At 32.5% G+C, this 18,715-nt stretch overlaps 1 protein-coding gene across 1 annotated transcript in view; it reads right to left on the bottom strand.

Annotated features, from left to right (window-relative positions):
* Positions 1-9,325: 9,325 nt before the first annotated feature.
* The window catches only part of LOC132550333 (uncharacterized), a 30,094-nt gene continuing 20,704 nt past the window's right edge, over positions 9,326-18,715 (bottom strand). Inside the window, exons 16-26 of the mRNA XM_060214378.1 lie at positions 18,268-18,318; positions 17,360-17,419; positions 16,946-17,070; positions 16,437-16,535; positions 15,423-15,515; positions 15,092-15,160; positions 14,654-14,719; positions 12,244-12,313; positions 10,588-10,683; positions 10,164-10,249; positions 9,326-9,518 (exon numbers count right to left, since the gene is read on the bottom strand). Coding sequence (XP_060070361.1) covers positions 9,326-9,518; positions 10,164-10,249; positions 10,588-10,683; positions 12,244-12,313; positions 14,654-14,719; positions 15,092-15,160; positions 15,423-15,515; positions 16,437-16,535; positions 16,946-17,070; positions 17,360-17,419; positions 18,268-18,318 — 1,008 coding nt within the window. The remainder of the gene's footprint in view (positions 9,519-10,163; positions 10,250-10,587; positions 10,684-12,243; positions 12,314-14,653; positions 14,720-15,091; positions 15,161-15,422; positions 15,516-16,436; positions 16,536-16,945; positions 17,071-17,359; positions 17,420-18,267; positions 18,319-18,715) is intronic.

The following is an 18,715-nucleotide window of genomic DNA, read 5'->3' as shown; positions in this document are numbered from 1 at the left end:
CTGACTCCTGGGACTTACATTTCTTCCTCGGGAGGAGATAAAGTTTACTATAATTTTTATAGAAGAATAGATTTTTGAGCATAGAAGAATGAGCTTAGAAGAATAGATTTTTGAGCTTAGAAGAATAGATTTTTGAGCATAAGTTGTTTATTTACCATTGGAAATAACTTGTTAAGAATTATTTGTTTAGGATGACAGTTTTGATGGTATTAATATATTGACACTGGCTTACTATCATCAGTGTCACATTCTTTGTCATGACACTTGAAAGCTACTTACCCTATAACTTCTATATTCGATATTACTTATCTCAGGTGACCGTCAAAGCCGCTAAGCCTCCTGTTAATTAAACCTGATTGAAATAAAATGAGATAATGTATATGTACTATCACTACACAAGGACTACATCAAAAGATGGAATTGACTGGAAAAAACAACAGAAACAGAACAGAAAAAAATTGTACATCGCCCATGTGTAATAAATATGGACTTCAGTTGAAAACTAGTTTAAAGTCTTTGGCTAGATGGTTCTTGTTTGACTAAAGTACATGTTTGATTTTAGTTAATATACACTTGTGATTGTGTGTATATATACACATGTATTAGAACTTTTCCCATATGGGCATTGATGTTTTCAATAAAAAGTAAGCCTTTTATCAGCCCTCGACACATGTGAAAGTCATTTAAAAGGCCTGTCTTTTACCTATTTTGTTAATTGAATGAACCACATAAATAGCAGGACAGTTGGTGATGTTTCCAAAATAAAAAACATCTCTATGGATATCAAATATGAAATTGTAATAAAAATGTATTTACAATAATCTGAATTTTCATTAAAGGAGACTTTAGAACTTCTGTAATTATGCACTCCATGCCATTTGGAATATTAAAAATCGTCCTCCATGCCATCTGGAATATTAAGAACAGCACTTCATGCCATGTCGATGATGCAGAAGACGTTTACTCCTTTGGAAACTTTGATAGTCTTAGATTTGTACTCTTTTAGGAGTCTCCGATTAAATCATCTTATTTTGGCCTAGTTTCATTGAATTTTGAATGAGATTCTGTTGACATGTCATATTTTCTTTATGGCTAGACTCAAAATATAAAGTGTACCCAGTATGGAATATTTTGAAATTCGTGATGTGCACTTCCCAATATCATTCCATATTTATGCATTTTATTTGGTTGCCTAAGTTACCTACTAACAAATAGAGTATGAAGCTGTATAGGGAAGCTCTTTGTACAGTCCATTGTAATACCTCATTAAGCTGTACTGTTTACAGTTGTTAGTATGTAGAAAAAAGATCTGTTCACACAGTGTTCTTTTTACCTGTAAAACTTGGTGTAATTATCGGGTTTTGGCCTGATCTGGTGATAAGGCATCGGATACCTGCTATCGTATTCAAACTGTCAATGTCATAGCAGGATTGACAAGGTAGCTAATTACACCATTACCACTACAAATATACATCTATTATATGTAGAGGACATTCTAACATATACATAGGCCTGCCAATGTACTCTTAACAAAAGGAAATTGCTAATAATGTGTCATTAATTGTAGCAATTACAATATGAACAAGATGTGTTTATAAAACACTATGCCCCCAGTTGCAACAAAATTCTGAAGTGGGACATTAAAACTGTACAGCATAAGGCATAAGCTAATAGCATGCACACTTTGTGAAACACTTTTGTGTTCATTGTGGTCATGTTTTCTTTTTACTTTCAAATGTAGGCCAAAGGTCATGATCAAGGTCATATTGGCACCACCAGAAAGGTCATGTCACAAGGAAGATGCATGTAAAATATGAAAGCCCAACTTCATACGTTGCAATAGTTATGTGCAAGGTTAAAGGTGAAAACAGGTGAACGGACAAAGAAACAGAAAGCACAAAAACAATATGCCCCAAATCTTTCTATCCGGTGGCATAAAAATGGCTTCTCCATTGATTTCAGGTTTTAAGGTCAAAGGTTAAGGTTACTGTTACTATAAATAGAAAAAATATTTCTTTTGCAGACTCTTAAATTAACTTTGTCATTTCCAACGGGTAATTCTATTGAATGAATGCTAACAGGGGTCATACATTGCATACGTTGCAGTGCAATGGATACCTATTTCTCTATTAGATGTAAAACAAGCCTTCTCTCAGTGTCTGGATACTGCAGTTACCACTGAGTGTTCCAACTAGAACAGGACACCAAGGCCAAATATGAAAGTCCCTACCTCTTATGGTGTGATAGTTATGGACAAGGTTAAAAGACAGACAGCACAAAAACAACATGCCCCTGATCTTTTGACCCTAGAAATATTGTTCGAAATAGAAATATTCTCAACCAGCTGTAACAGAGATTCCTCATGGTATATACTAACAGCTTTAACAATCTGATGTTGATCTCAATGTGCATCATGCATCCTTCATGGCACTGATTTAGAGGCATCATGATTACTGATGGTGACTAATTCCTGTAATTACTTATAATATATATTTCAAGTCCACTTAAAAAAACCATAAAGTTAAATATAGCATAGAAAAAATATAGAAATAAATGGACAATATATTAGGTCAAAGCATCCTTAGAAAAATAAAACGATGTTATCTCCTCTCTGTGGCTAGATTTCACAGACCAATTACAGAACATTTGGATATTTCTTCAATATGAATATCTTTACTGGAAAAAAGAAATTATATTGAAGTTGCATCAAACAATACAAGTTCTCAAAATTCTTTATCTAAATTTTCAGTATTTCTTTTTTTTAACAACTTTTGTACCTAAACAAAATAAAAAATCAAGAAAATATTTTAACGTAAATGAAATTCTAATCCTTATAAAAAATTGTTGAAACCATGGTGAAATATGAAAAAAGTGACTTACTTTTTAGACCTATGAAAAGATACATAGGAGATTAAGATCAGGGGTTTCTGGAAAGTTAAGCGCCTCATATTTTTGAAGCCATTTATTATTCATGGCACATGTTAGAAGAAGTGAAACATAACTATGGACAACCAATATTTTAATATAAAAAGTTGAGATTTAAGGATGAAGTGTAATTGGTTCCCATCCAAAGTCCTTTTTATTATACTGATTTCTAATCTTTATTACAAATTTGGTGATAAAGAGAATCCCCCTTTTCACAAAAGTTAATTTCATTCTAAAATCTTTAAATAAAAAAACTACAATTGTAAGGTAATATTCTTCCTGAATTGACATAAATAGGCCTTAATTTGTAGAACAAATCTTAATGCAGTATTTCATTCATTATTTCAATATGAGAAAAGATAATTATAATACATATTCTTTTCAAGAAATAAACAATACAAGGTTTATTCCTATAATTCACAGATAGGTCTACTCATGTAAATAATTAATCATGAAATATTAAATTCAATAATTATGTGATTGTTTTTGTTACATTAGAAGATTTTGGCATGTTTACGAGTTCAATTCAATCAGGTTCAAAACAGTAAAAAGAAAAATTTGCTATTTTAATAAGGCTTCATACATATGTACAAGAAAATACCAAATGCTCCTGTAGTTATGAAAGAAATTTGTCAATGTAATTTAACTTAAACATAACAGCCTGATGCTAATAAATTGATCATTTCACCCAATCAACCTTCTTGTCAATTGGCTGTTATGTTAATTGTTTTGACAACCATTTTAAGTAAACATTAATATATAGATATATGTCATGTAAATCAGTGTAAGACAATAGGTATTCGCCAGCAAATTTTTGACGATATTCGCAAATATTTTGTTATGATATACACCGGTTGGGAATATATCTTTCTTCGATAAATTTTGCTTGTAGTTAATTTCACATTCAAGAATGTTGCATGATCATGAAAACCTTACATCAACATTACACTCACTAAGTTATATAAAGACATATCTGATAAAAGGTTTCCTTCATCCAATTAACATGAGGTATGATTATTGATTGTGATTGTGTATCAAACTGTCAGTATCTGATGGATGATTCCTAACCGCTGTATGATACAGTTTAATTCATTATTTGACACTACTGTATCCAATTCTAAACTGTGTTAAAATATGCTATTCACTTGTGTGTCTTTTGTACAACTTTAATACAGACCCATTCTAAAGTTTTCTATGCTAGGGTATATTAAGTGGATTAAGGCAGGTAGACGACAAACGTTATAGAAACCCTATGGTGTTAAGGATATACTGTTTTGGTATGAAAAGATAATGTAAATACAAACATCCTTCATCATATATGTTTATATACCACTAACCCAATGTTTATGTGGGATTTCTACCTGAACGTTAAAATGGTTCTATTTTACAGCCTAGTAACTTTTTATAGACTTCTCATTTCTGAGGATAACTTTAAATACTTTCAGTTCCAGCTTTGAGTCGTGACATACCACAAAACATCCAAATAAATTGGCAATATATTTGACTGATCATTGACATGCATTGCAAGTGTAAAGCACTTTGCAATAAAAAGGATTATAAACAAATATAGATAAATACCAAACTATACACACTGCAACCAAATAATACTGATAAGTCAGTCAGAGAGCATGCAATATTACTGGTAACTCAGTTGGAGAGTGTTGGCCTATGCACCTCAGACAAAGATCGGAGTTGGTTGGTTTGAGGCTCCATGCTTTGACTGTTTGTATTTTTCAAGAAATGGATCAATATGTGCTGGCATGGTTGTATATTCGGAAAGACATTTTACTTTTGATGCTTGGTATGCTATGTGTGGTCTCCAGTATGTTGTTCAGTGAGGCAGACACAAACTAGTACAAGAATCAGGGGCAGTTAACCAGCAAACAAACCTACCATTAAAGCACTTTGAATTTGTGTATTTTTGTGTTATCCACACCCAGAAAGTTTAATAAATTAGATGATTTTATGAATCAAAATATTTTGACACCGATATTGATGTTATTTTCTTATTTAATTGTTCTGTAATCATTTTTTTCATTATCAAATTTATATGAAGGGACCCATGATAGTGTTCACATTTTACATATAACACTATAGTGCTAGTCTCTCTATTATTACAAGGAAATTCAAACATGGAAAAAAGTTATCATTATTATCATGAATTACTGTCATTATAATCAACACATTAAATAACTCCCATTGATTAGTCAACGGTTCTGTAAACAAGGGATAAAGCTAACGGAATGTTTCAAAGAAAAGAAAAAATGAAAGGAACTCGCTTTACCAAGCAATAAATTGGAAAATATATTCTTATTAATTATATCATTTTTTCTTCAAAGGATGTCAATGCATATTTAGAATCTTGCAATTCCCTAGGGTTAACCAGTCAACATATAATACCATAAATTTTTGTGCAGCTCAACTTTCATATTTTTCAAAAAACACTGTTTCGTGGGGATTTGATTTTGTGGACAAATATAGCTCAATAAATCTACATTACACTTATTTTAACACTTAACAACATGATCAGAAGATTACATACTCCTGAATAAGTACAAGGAGAATATTTTCAGGTGTTCTGGAAGAGTAAATGCTGTCTTTTTTAATCGATGACACCTGCCATGTAAATCTTGATTTATCCAAGAAAGTAACGTCACATTCCCAAATGAGAATAAAGTAAATAACAACAACCCAGCAGGCAAATTTACGAGCAACAACCACATCCAACTTCATAAGGAACAAGGAAAATTAATATTTGCCAATGAGAGGTGTTGACCAATAAACTAGCTGTGATCTGGACCTCTGGAAACCCTCTGTTGTAACCCATGTCAGCTGATGAGCAAATTGCTGAGGGAAAAATATGTTTGTATTCTGCTAGAAATCATTAAATGGCTAAAATTGGAGGACAAAAATGTTCATTTGTGTAAAAACGGATTTGTGATTTCTTTGTTTTTTCTTTATTTACATGCGAGTTTTAAACATTTATCATGGTAAATACCCAAAATACGGATACTCTTGAAAGTTTTTAAAAAATGTGAAACAAACAAATATTAAATTTTTAGTGTAATAAACACTGTAAATTTAACACTTTTAATGGTTAAAATTCACACTGTTGTATCAAAACTTAAGAAATTGTGATGTTCTTGTCAAGGAAATCATGAAGTGAACTTTGAATCTTGCTTCATGATCTTTTTTTGGACTAGTAAAAGAAAGAAAAATATCCTGAAAGGTCCACTCAGTTCAAAGACCAATTAAGAAAAAAGGACTACTCATCAAGATTCATAAGCTTATCAGAAGCCCCTATTCCTGTGGTTGATATTCCTCTTTGAGAATTGTGTGGTTGTTCTAGGAAGCATTTTATGAATTTAAAGTAGAATTTCTTGCAGTCAGCAAAACATTACAAGTTACCTAAATACAATAACGAGATATCCTAGAAGGATATTGGCACCCACCATTGTTTGCTCTTTATATGCTCTTTGAAAGTTGGATCTTTTCCCTTCTTTTCACTTCTCTTCTCTGTTTTTGCTCTTTGATAAGACATTTGAACATTCTGCAGAAGTAGTGATGTAATCTTTACCTGCCAAACCCAAAATAGCAGCCTGGAAGCAATTTTATTTCTTCTGATCAGTCCCAATATCAAACGAGCACAAGGAAAGACCAAGGGGAACATGCGTATGAAATTTGAGAGAGATCCATTCAGTACTTCTTAAGAAATAGCATAAGCAATCTTTACATTGCAAAATCCAAGATGGCTTCCTGTCAGCCATTTTGTTTTTCTTGTCATTCCAAAACTCAAACAGGCACAACTATGGACCTTAAGGAACCTATACAAGAAATTTGAGAAAGATCTTAAGAAATAGCAATAACAATCTTTCAAAGTCATAAATTTAAGATTGCATGGTCGGCCAGTAGATGACTTCTCCTGTCTGTAGCATATGTCTATATAAACAGGAAGTAAATGAGTTCTCCTGTCTATAGCATATGTCTATATAAACAGTAAGTAAATGAGTTCTCCTGTCTATAGTACATGTCTATATAAACAGGAAGTAAATGAGGTCTCATATAAACAGTCTATATACATGTCTATATATATACAGGAAGTATGTCTATATAAACAGGAAGTAAATGAGGTCTCATGTCTATAGTACATGTCTATATAATCAGGAAGTAAATGAGTACACCTGTCTATAGTACATGTCTATATAAACAGGAAGTAAATGAGTTCTCCTGTCTATAGTATATATCTATATAAACAGGAAGTAAATGAGTTCTCCTGTCTATAGTATATATCTATATAAACAGGAAGTAAATGAGGTCTCATGTCTATATAAACAGGAAGTAAATGAGGTCTCATGTCTATATAAACAGGAAGTAAATGAGTTCTCCTGTCTATAGTACATGTCTATATAAACAGGAAGTAAATGAGGTCTCATGTCTATAGTACATGTCTATATAAACAGGAAGTAAATGAGGTCTCATGTCTATAGTACATGTCTATATAAACAGGAAGTAAATGAGTTCTCCTGTCTATAGTATATATCTATATAAACAGGAAGTAAATGAGTTCTCCTGTCTATAGTATATATCTATATAAACAGGAAGTAAATGAGTACACCTGTCTATAGCATATGTCTATATAAACAGGAAGTAAATGAGGTCTCATGTCTATATAAACAGGAAGTAAATGAGTTCTCCTGTGTATAGCATATATCTATATAAACAGGAAGTAAATGAGTTCTCCTGTCTATAGTATATATCTATATAAACAGGAAGTAAATGAGGTCTCATGTCTATAGTACATGTCTATATAAACAGGAAGTAAATGAGGTCTCATGACTATATAAACAGGAAGTAAATGAGGTCTCACGTCTATATAAACAGGAAGTAAATGAGGTCTCATATCTTTATAAACAGGAAGTAAATGAGTTCTCCTGTCTATAGTATATGTCTATATAAACAGGAAGTAAATGAGGTCTCATGTCTATATAAACAGGAAGTAAATGAGTTCTCCTGTCTATAGTATATGTCTATATAAACAGGAAGTAAATGAGTTCTCCTGTCTATAGCATATGTTTATATAAACAGGAAGTAAATGAGGTCTCATGACTATATAAACAGGAAGTAAATGAGGTCTCACGTCTATATAAACAGGAAGTAAATGAGGTCTCATGTCTATAGTACATGTCTATATAAACAGGAAGTAAATGAGTTCTCCTGTCTATAGTATATGTCTATATAAACAGGAAGTAAATGAGTTCTCCTGTCTATAGTACATGTCTATATAAACAGGAAGTAAATGAGTTCTCCTGTCTATAGTATATATCTATATAAACAGGAAGTAAATGAGTTCTCCTGTCTACAGTATATGTCTATATTAATATATATATATAAAGCAGTTCTTGTCTGTTGAACATATTTATTGTAAAATTCATGAAATACAATTGTTTATAAACAGAGTGATGATTAGAATGGTTTCACTCCATATCACGTATTTGGACGGAATGTTCCAAAGATTGATATAACTTGTATCATCTAAATAACACACTTGTTCATACATTCATCTTTAACTTACACATACCAACAACATCTACACAAAAAATTAAAAATTGGTCTATTTATGTTAGATGCCAAGAATCTCCATATTTGAAATTTTACATGTTTTTATTTCCCCCTTTTTTATGCTAAAACAAAAAAAAAAATATGGTAATAAAAATATAAAAATGATTTTTTTTATATACATTTAGTATATCCACCCAGGGATGTGATGGATTTTTCAACAGATAATTTTTTGGAGGGGAAATTTTTATTTTCTAAAGAAATAACAAATATTTCAAATGATACCAAAATGGCTTCATCAATAAACTTCATAAAAAGATCAAACCGAGGTGATCATCTCCTACAATAACTATTGTTTATACATAAAGTATATAACAGTGATCCTAATTAACATATATCACTGTCCATAGAGATCCCAATTATCATAGTTTTCCTGTAATTAGCCCAGAGTAACAACACATAACCTTGAACTCTGAGTCAGCAGCTGAGCAGGTTGGCTTTTCCTTGTCATGTAATGAGCCCAACAGAGAAACACGGACTCAATATGGTAGTAACCAATTTGTTTTTTGGCTGTGTAGATCTTACTCCACTCAAAGCTTGAGGACTCCTTACATGTGTCCAAAATCAAAAATAATTTAATAGCCTATCAATACACTTGTTGACACTGTAATGCACCATCAGCGAAATTTATGGTCAAAACTGAGAGGACTGTTGAACCAATCAAAGATCTAGTTTGTTCTCCATGTTCTTTCGCTGAAGTGTTTATTGCATTTTTTCACAACATGAATAAGTAATGAATTTCTGAGGTCAGTAATTTATTGTCTTAGACGTTGAGATTCAAACATCACATCAGAGGAGGAACATCTGGATCGTCAACAAAGTCGTCACTGTTTGGACGTTCTTTCACTGGACGTCGGATATTTGAACCAAGTGGTGGAACAGTTTTTTTACTGTTTTCCATGATACCAGCAATGTCAACTGTCTTATGTACAGATGCATCCACTTCCAATTTCTCTTCCTTTGTCTTACCAGTATTCCTTTAATATAATAAAATATAAATATGATAAACATAGATATATAATACAATATTATATCATAAAAAATGTCAGAATCATGTAAAGAAATAATACAACACAAAAAAGACAAGATATCAATCAAGGATGTGTAGATCTAATATGATTTTTTAATTCAAACTACAAGAAATAGCCTTTGTTGGTCATATATACCAAGATGAGAAAATTTCTATGTCTTGACTCAGTTCTTATTTGTGATAAGCTTGACAGAAAAGAAATGGTATAATATGTATTTTGGAGCAAATAAACATTGTTGTCAATTTGCAGAAGTTGAAATGAGACAAGCGAGTGAACAACATTTTCCATAGTACAAATTAATTGAGCGACTTGCAAAATATGTGTTATATTTTATGCTTGCGTATATATCTATTACCTAAAATAACAAATACAGTATACAAACAGCATACATGTGTATACTTTTAAATGAATTGAAAAGATCAAACATTCCAAATAACAAGGAGGAGACTAGAACTTGCTGTAAGGTTAACTTAATTGATGCAGACAAAGAATACCACCATATCTATATAATGAAATGTGTTGTTGCTTCAATTCAAGTCCACATTGCGTATTATAATGATTTTGAAAAGTCTATTGCAGGAAAAAACTAACTGCTTCTCTGTTTTCTTGTTTTCTTTATTTTCTTTGTTCTTCTCCTGAACTGATTTTGGTTTGGATGCTGTCAGTAATGGCTTTGCCTGTGAAAGAGAAAGTAACAAGTTATAAAAATATAAATGTTATAGTGACCAATCAGAACAGTAGTTTCCATTCACTGCATTTAAAAAAGTTTTTTGTTCAGCTGCAGATGAAGTGATGGCTAAGAACTATTAATTACAAGTTAATAGAGTGCTTTTAAGTCAATAATCACTCACATGTGTACACATTACACAGCATTTTATAAACAAACAGAGATAGATATAGCACAATCAGTAATTATTGCGATGTAAATCTATGCATGGCTGAATGATGTCATCCAAAAAATAAGCTTAAAATAAGTGACACTAAAAACACACCAAGTTATAGAATACATACTAACCTTAGGCATAGTGACCAACAGATGACCAGTGATCTGTGACCTCTTTGCTGTACTTGAGTCAGCATTTACATCCTCATCCAGGCACAGTTGGAAAATCTGTATCAAAGAGTTTAAGGTCAAACATCAGGTTAAGTGACACGCATCAACAACCACGAAACTGACAAAGAATTGCATTTCCAAATCTTGTCTGTTAAGTCTTTCGGTAAAATAAATCTTCTCTACTCACTATATTGGTCAGTTAAAATAGGAAGGTATATGTGTCAGATTATGCAGGTTGTTGGAATGCTTATGAGTCAGATTAGAGAGGTTGTTGGAATGCTTAGGTGTCAGATTACACAGGTTGTTGGAATACCTAGGTGTCAGATTACACAGGTTGTTGGAATACTTAGGTGTCAGATTACACAGGTTGTTGGAATGCTTAGGTGTCAGATTACACAGGTTGTTGGAATACTTAGGTGTCAGATTACACAGGTTGTTGGAATGGTTAGGTGTCAGATTACACAGGTTGTTGGAATACTTAGGTGTCAGATTACACAGGTTGTTGGAATGCTTAGGTGTCAGATTACACAGGTTGTTGGAATGCTTAGGTGTCAGATTACACAGGTTGTTGGAATGCTTAGGTGTCATATTACACAGGTTGTTGGAATACTTAGGTGTCAGATTACACAGGTTGTTGGAATGGTTAGGTGTCATATTACACAGGTTGTTGGAATACTTAGGTGTCAGATTACACAGGTTGTTGGAATGCTTAGGTGTCAGATTACACAGGTTGTTGGAATGCTTAGGTGTCAGATTACACAGGTTGTTGGAATGCTTAGGTGTCAGATTACACAGGTTGTTGGAATGCTTAGGTGTCAGATTACACAGGTTGTTGGAATACCTAGGTGTCAGATTACACAGGTTGTTGGAATGGTTAGGTGTCAGATTACACAGGTTGTTGGAATGCTTAGGTGTCAGATTAAACAGGTTGTTGGAATGGTTAGGTGTCAGATTACACAGGTTGTTGGAATACTTAGGTGTCAGATTACACAGGTTGTTGGAATGGTTGGAATGCTTAGGTGTCAGATTACACAGGTTGTTGGAATGCTTAGGTGTCAGATTACACAGGTTGTTGGAATACTTAGGTGTCAGATTACACAAGTTGTTGGAATGCTTATGTGTCAGATTACACAAGTTGTTGGAATACTTAGGTGTCAGATTACACAGGTTGTTGGAATACTTAGGTGTCAGATTACACAAGTTGTTGGAATGCTTAGGTGTCAGATTACACAGGTTGTTGGAATGCTTAGGTGTCAGATTAGACAGGTTGTTGGAATGCTTAGGTGTCAGATTACACAGGTTGTTGGAATGCTTAGGTGTCAGATTACACAGGTTGTTGGAATACTTAGGTGTCAGATTACACAGGTTGTTGGAATACTTAGGTGTCAGATTACACAGGTTGTTGGAATACTTAGGTGTCAGATTACACAGGTTGTTGGAATGCTTAGGTGTCAGATTACACAGGTTGTTGGAATACTTAGGTGTCAGATTACACAGGTTGTTGGAATGCTTAGGTGTGAGATTACACAGGTTGTTTTTGAGATTATAAAGATATCACTATACAATGTACTTTATAGTTGATTTCACAGCTGACCCAAACTTTTGTAGTCAACTCACCTTGCCTTTCAAAGTAATACGAACATAATTGGTCTGAACATCAGCATCAATCAAAGATGTGTCCATATGTCTGAAATATAGAAACCCAAAGATCTGCAGGCTTACAGGAACATACAGACACTAGCAGAAATGAAAGATAAGTTTTCATTGGTCTGAATACGTGTAAAAACAAACTCTCTGAAACATTTCAACACACAAAAAATGAAAAAGTATGTGTCCACATTTATCTATGCGAAATGATTTTTTAAACAAGATAATTAAAATAGTCGATAGGTAGCCAAGTGGTGGACGACCTACTTTTTCAAACTAAAAATATCTATAGATTAGGTATGCCTTTGGTCTGAACTGAATTATTTAACGATTTACTTTAAGAGTTATTAAATGGTGATCTTGAAATTCTAACTTATCCGAGGTACATACTATAAAAAGGTCACTATTTTTGGATCTCAATGTTATACAGTTCATAGTAATTGAATATCTATATAAAGGCCACTGTTCCCTTGATTGATTGGCCTTTATAGACAGGTTCGACTCATACTTTAAGTTTGTATCAATTTTTGACATAATCCTATAATTTAAAGCACCACAGCTGTAACATCAATTCTGAATAAGACAGAACAGGAGGACATATAAGTACCTTTCCCATACAATGACAGAGGTACATGTTTATTCATAGAAGTAGTCTTTATTATAATTCTGAATTACTGACTAATCAGTATTCCAAAAGCTGCACATACAATAAAAGGTGAAAATACATGAAAAAAGAAATACTGTAGAATCCTATATTTTTATAGAGTTCAATTTTTGAGGTTTTTCAAAATATCCTCATTCTGAATAACTGATCATGCAGAATCCTATTTTTTCATTTCTTTTTTCAAATCTTTATTCTGATTACTTACTAATCATCCTTCCAAAATACTGTAGAATCCTATATTTTTGTGGGTTTCAATTTTCATGTTTTTTTCTTTCAAAAATCCCTACTTCATGGACAATTGATTTTGTGGATAAATATAAATAAGTAATTTTACACAAATCTTAATAGTTCATGGACAAATGGCTTCATGAACTGAGAATACCCACCAAATCAAAGAAAATAAATCTTTCATGAAAATTAATGGCTTTACAGTAGATAACTTTACAAACATGTAGATTCTGTTACAGTGGAAACTGCTTAATATCATGTTCCATTTGTCAGGGAAAATGTGACAATAAGTAGAACATGACATTAACATTCTTTTTTGTATGTCTAATCCTGTACTCTGATGCACCAAACTGACTTCTTTCCTCACAGAAATTGTTTGAAGACAAAAATTTGTACCTTACTTTGTTTTTCCCAAAAGCAAGATGATTTTCCTTAAACTTTGTTTATTGTTTGAAACGTCTTGTCTGCTATCATAATGATAGAACATTCATGTCATATTTACTGTTTACATGTCAAATTTCTATGCGACATTACAGTGTCATCAGCTGATATTTTGCAGCATAATTCATTCATCCACTACCGTGTAAGCTTCATAATACCGCACCATTGCAAGAGTTGATGTATGTCAGGTATGTATCTCTTCAACTTTGATAAAGTGTGTTCTTAAGAGCACTTTCATCGAGCATTGTTGACAAAAATAGCTGACAATGATGAACTGTTCACCATATCATAACATGTTTCATTGGCTTTATATTAGCATTTATTTTTAATGGCCAATCAGATGTTGTTTAACATGGTATAAGGAAAACCCTGTTTCAGAACATTTTACTGTCACTTTACCAGAGATTGATAATTTAAGCAATAAATGAAGAAAGATGTTCTGGTATAACCTAATGAATTTTCACTTCATATGCTTCTTTATGTACCCTGAACAAATCCTTTCAAAAAGATGATTAAAATAACAGCAAAGACATGTATTACAGATAGAAATCCTACATTGGTGAGCACCTCCTCCTTTTATTTTTTGCACTTTTGAAGCAATTTCGCAACATTGTAAAAAATGAAAAGCTTAAAAAGTAATATTATTAGAGAAACCATAAACTGTCTCAATAATTCTATGTAAACTTACAGTAAAACCTGAAAAAATTAGATCCCTGGAAAAAATATACAATCTTTTCAGCATATCATGTATTGGACCATGCAGGCATATCTGTACAAGTTTATCTCTACCAGTTTATGGTTCAGCAGTCTTTCTCTCTTTGAAAGTAATTACATAAATAAGACTGTTGTCTGCAACTCTTGGCAGAAATCCTGTATTTCTGGAAATCTCCCTTGTTTTAGAGTGATCAGACTTTTTATCTGCATGCCAGGAAAAATGACCATTGCAAGCTTAGTCAAGGTCACAAGATTAAAACATGCTTGTAACTAGTGGTCAGTGGAGGGATCCAATTTCTGATGTAAAAATGAACAAATAAGAAGAGAACTTACTTAAACACAGCTATATCCAGAACATAACAGTTGTTTTCCTCATCATCAATGAGACTGAATTCAACTCTGTAAGAAAAGCAAAGCAACATTTCCAAACGTACTTCCTGTTATCTTGTTTTTTTTTTGGTAAGTAAAAAAATTGAATAATTTCCTAAGATATCATCTTGCCATTATGTAAAATTTCAATGAAAGTTTGAAAAGCTTGTCATTTCCTGTAATTTATCTCCACTAAACAAATTTTACAAGTGTAATAGGTAATATTGAAAACACAGCACAAAGTACATTCCAATAATTATTTATAATACCACAATTACCATCCATTAAATACATTTTATACATTCATAGAGTGGAACTCTTTAGGAATGGAGATTCAAAATTATAGAGAAGTAGAAAACATCCGTAAGCCATTCTACACGCGCAAAACAAACTTTGACTTACTTTGCCTCATTAACATTCAGAGGACGCCCATCGTCCATAAACAGACGTCGTGGAGGCTTGGGTTTTTCTCTGAAAGAATGAAGATTGTCACATAAAATGTACATATATAACACCAAAATATATAATGGATGATTTAGATTTCAATTTTCTTAGCTGTTCATTATTTGTTCAGCAAAAAATCAAAATGTTCTCATAGGAGAATATGATACCATATTGGCAATATTTGATGAAATAAGCATTAAGTAACCTAAAAAATAAATGTTATAATCTAACAACCTTTCAAAGTTCCAGACAAGGAAAGTTTGCCATGAAATAAGAAGGTGTGACTCACTTTGGTCCGTCCTTGCGTTCTCGTTGTTCTTTCAAATGGTTGTGTACCTCCAATCTCGACTCTGGGGTATAAGCAGATGGTGTCTCCCAGTATCTAAGGTGCAAAGGTCACCATTGATATACATGGTATTAGGACACAACTTATTGTATTTTTTGATGCAAATAATGTTTAGTACATGGGGAATAGGATGAGCTTGCAGATGGGCTTTCAGGTAGGGTTGTTGATGGAAATATAAGTGGGTTTGTAGGTAGTATGGTGTAGGTAGGGGCTGTGGGTGGGGATTGGAAGTTTTTTGGAGACATGGATGGGTTTGTAGGTTGGAGGGAGATGAGGATTTTAGGTTGAAATGTAGGTGGGACATATGTGAGTTTATAGGTAGGAGTTTGTAGGTTGGAGTTTGCAGGTGGGTTTTTACCTGGGGTTTGTACGAGGTAGTATTGAAGTTGGAAATGTTGGTGAGTTGTAGGTGGGGTTGTGGGGTAATTAGAAAAGTATTTATATAATAATACTGACTTTTATGTTAACGACTGTAGCCACACTGCAACAACTGATCTGAGTATAACTTGAGTATATTAAACGATCTGGCCACACATGGACATTGTACAAGGTTCAATAACCATTTCATGTATATTTCATACTGTTAAAGTACTGATGGAGAGTTAAGTTTGATAAAAACCAGTATACCCAGAATATACTACCAATCACATAAAATGGATTTACATTTATGCTTTATGTATGTTGCAAGACGCTATTTGATTACTGAGTAAATGATTTAAGTATTGTAAGTATCCACGATATACAAATATTCATTACTGGTTAGTTTGTACATGGGACATTAACAATAACAAGTCTATTGATGAAATAATGCGTTAAGTGTACAGTAAAGGGTCATGTGGTATAATAAAGAGTCTCTGATAAAATAATGTTTAGACTAACAACATTAAATCAACATAAATAAATAAATTCATTTTCTGATAGCTTGATTTGTTATGACCTAATTCAATCTAAACTCACTCCTTTTCTTTCTGATCTTCATCTTTTTCCTTCTCAAGAAATTCTTTTTTCTTTTTTTCTCCAGCTTCTTTTTTCTCTTCTTGACTTAATTTTTTGTCACTGAAAATAAGAAAAATACCAATTTATGTTATAAATGTTTATATTAGTACATTATATGTAGTGATATTCAGAATAATACAACTAGAATTTCCAGAGCAGTAAAAACATTCAAAATGTACTAATGTTATACATTGTTTTTCTACCTGTTTGAAATGATGTCATCAATCATTTCAGTAACAGGGAGGGAAATGTGGCATTGAACATTTATCTGATTTTAATAAAACTTGCTCAGTATACTATCTATCCCGATCCTCATAAAGACCTCATGTTTGGTGAGTTCTGTCCATGTTCATAAACATGATATGTACTAGTAATGCAAATTCAAGGAAGTGGGATTTTACGGTATATACCAGGACAAGACATTGATCCATCATAGTTTTAATTCTGGCAATAATTCTAGGTCTAATTACCTTTCATTTATATCAGTATACCAACGCCCATCAAATCCTGGCTTCTCCTCCTTTTTTTCTTCCTGCTGTTCTTTTTCGTTTTTCTCTTGTTCGTCCTTCAATTTGGCTTCTCTTTTCTCTTTTTCCTAGGATGCAAAATAACTTAAAATTAATTCTATCTACCATGGCTCAATTCTTATCAACAAAAGATAAAGAAAGGGCGATATAAAATTCCTTATAATGAATCTTGCTTAGTTTTTATAAGTGTTCAATATCAAGACTGGTCTTTAGATCACATATATCTTACAAGAATTAGAAAAATAATTTATTAATGGTATTGTTCTATGCTCCTACTATTGTTTGCCTTTTTGTGTTCTATTTGGTTGCTACTTTTTTTTTAACATTAAACATTTCCCGTGCTCTATCCAAACTCACTCTTTTTTTCTTGTACTGTTTTTGTTGACGTATAATTTCAGCTCTAACTTCACCATACTCCTGAAAAAGAAAAACCCGCTTGATGAAATATGTTTTCTTGTGTATTTTATATCTTTTTTATTACATTAGAACCAAATAAGGCTACATTAACATAATTCAATCACAATTCCATAAACATTTATGGATAAAAATAATAGACTATTAAACAAGCACTGAAGTATTATATTACTCCTAAAACATAAGATACTGCTGGTCAGCCAAGTTTTTCATCAACATAAAACTGTCATAAATGTCTTGCTGTGTCAACCTCCACAATGTAGGAGTATTAATAACGTAAAATTACAAACCAATGTTATTTCAATGTCCTGTGATAAGCCGGTACCCTAATCTTGTGTCTGAAGGGAAATGTCGACTCCCTGGGCTTATTGTGGAATAATTATGGTACATCATTGCTTCTGATTGACGAGGAACATTTTGAGATTGTACAAAAAACATGGAAATGAATAGAACCTTTTAATACAAATTTAGAATTAGAGCTAAACAATGAATTAAACTGCATCATACAGCTGTTTCCTCCTTCTTGGACTTGTCAGTGATGCTGCATCATACAGCTGTCTTGTCCTTCTTGGACTTGTCAGTGATGCTACGGGCCTAAATTTTGAAGCCTAAGGTGACTGAGGAAAATCTAAAGTTATCAACAGAAAAGTCTAGACAGGGAGGTGCACTAGTCCCAAAGTCATTACATGTTTAAATGTTTACATGATTTCTAAAGTCTCGTCTACATATGATTAAATTTAATGGCTGCATCAGATGTAATGTGACACAAAATCAAAATCAATCAAAACCAGGCATTATTACTCCCGACCATGTTGCAAGATAAAATTCTATATGAAAAAAAATCCTCTCACCTGACTGGCAAGGATTCTTTCTGATTTTTCTACTTCAATTCCATCTAACCTCTGGAAGGAAAACATTATAAATGTCATGTTAGAATTATAATGTGGTATTCCACTAAAATATTACCTTAAAATCTCAAATAATAGTATCAGGTATAATGGAACAGCTGTGTTGAATGTCAAAAGCGTTTGTATATTGGAACAACTTTGAAAAGTAATAAGTGCAATTTCAAATTTTCTGTTATGATTTGACTGAAAATATTATAAAAAAAAATATACGATGTGATGAGTAATATGTTTACTGGGTAAATCATTAAACATGCTTGGTTATCAGTTATATTTGATCAGCTAACAACTTCTTGGAACTGTGATAAACGTATATAGCAGATCTTATTGTCATTTGAACTGTTAAAAATTTTCAGCTGCATCAACAATCAGAATATAAATTACAAAATGTGAC

This window comes from Ylistrum balloti, unplaced genomic scaffold (assembly GCF_031769215.1).
Source record: "Ylistrum balloti isolate Yb309-2 unplaced genomic scaffold, AGI_CSIRO_Ybal_v1 Utg370120, whole genome shotgun sequence".
In the NCBI taxonomy this organism is placed as follows: domain Eukaryota; kingdom Metazoa; phylum Mollusca; class Bivalvia; order Pectinida; family Pectinidae; genus Ylistrum; species Ylistrum balloti.
The sequence above is the reverse complement of the archived record's forward strand: the minus strand, read 5'-3'. Positions and strand labels throughout refer to the sequence as shown.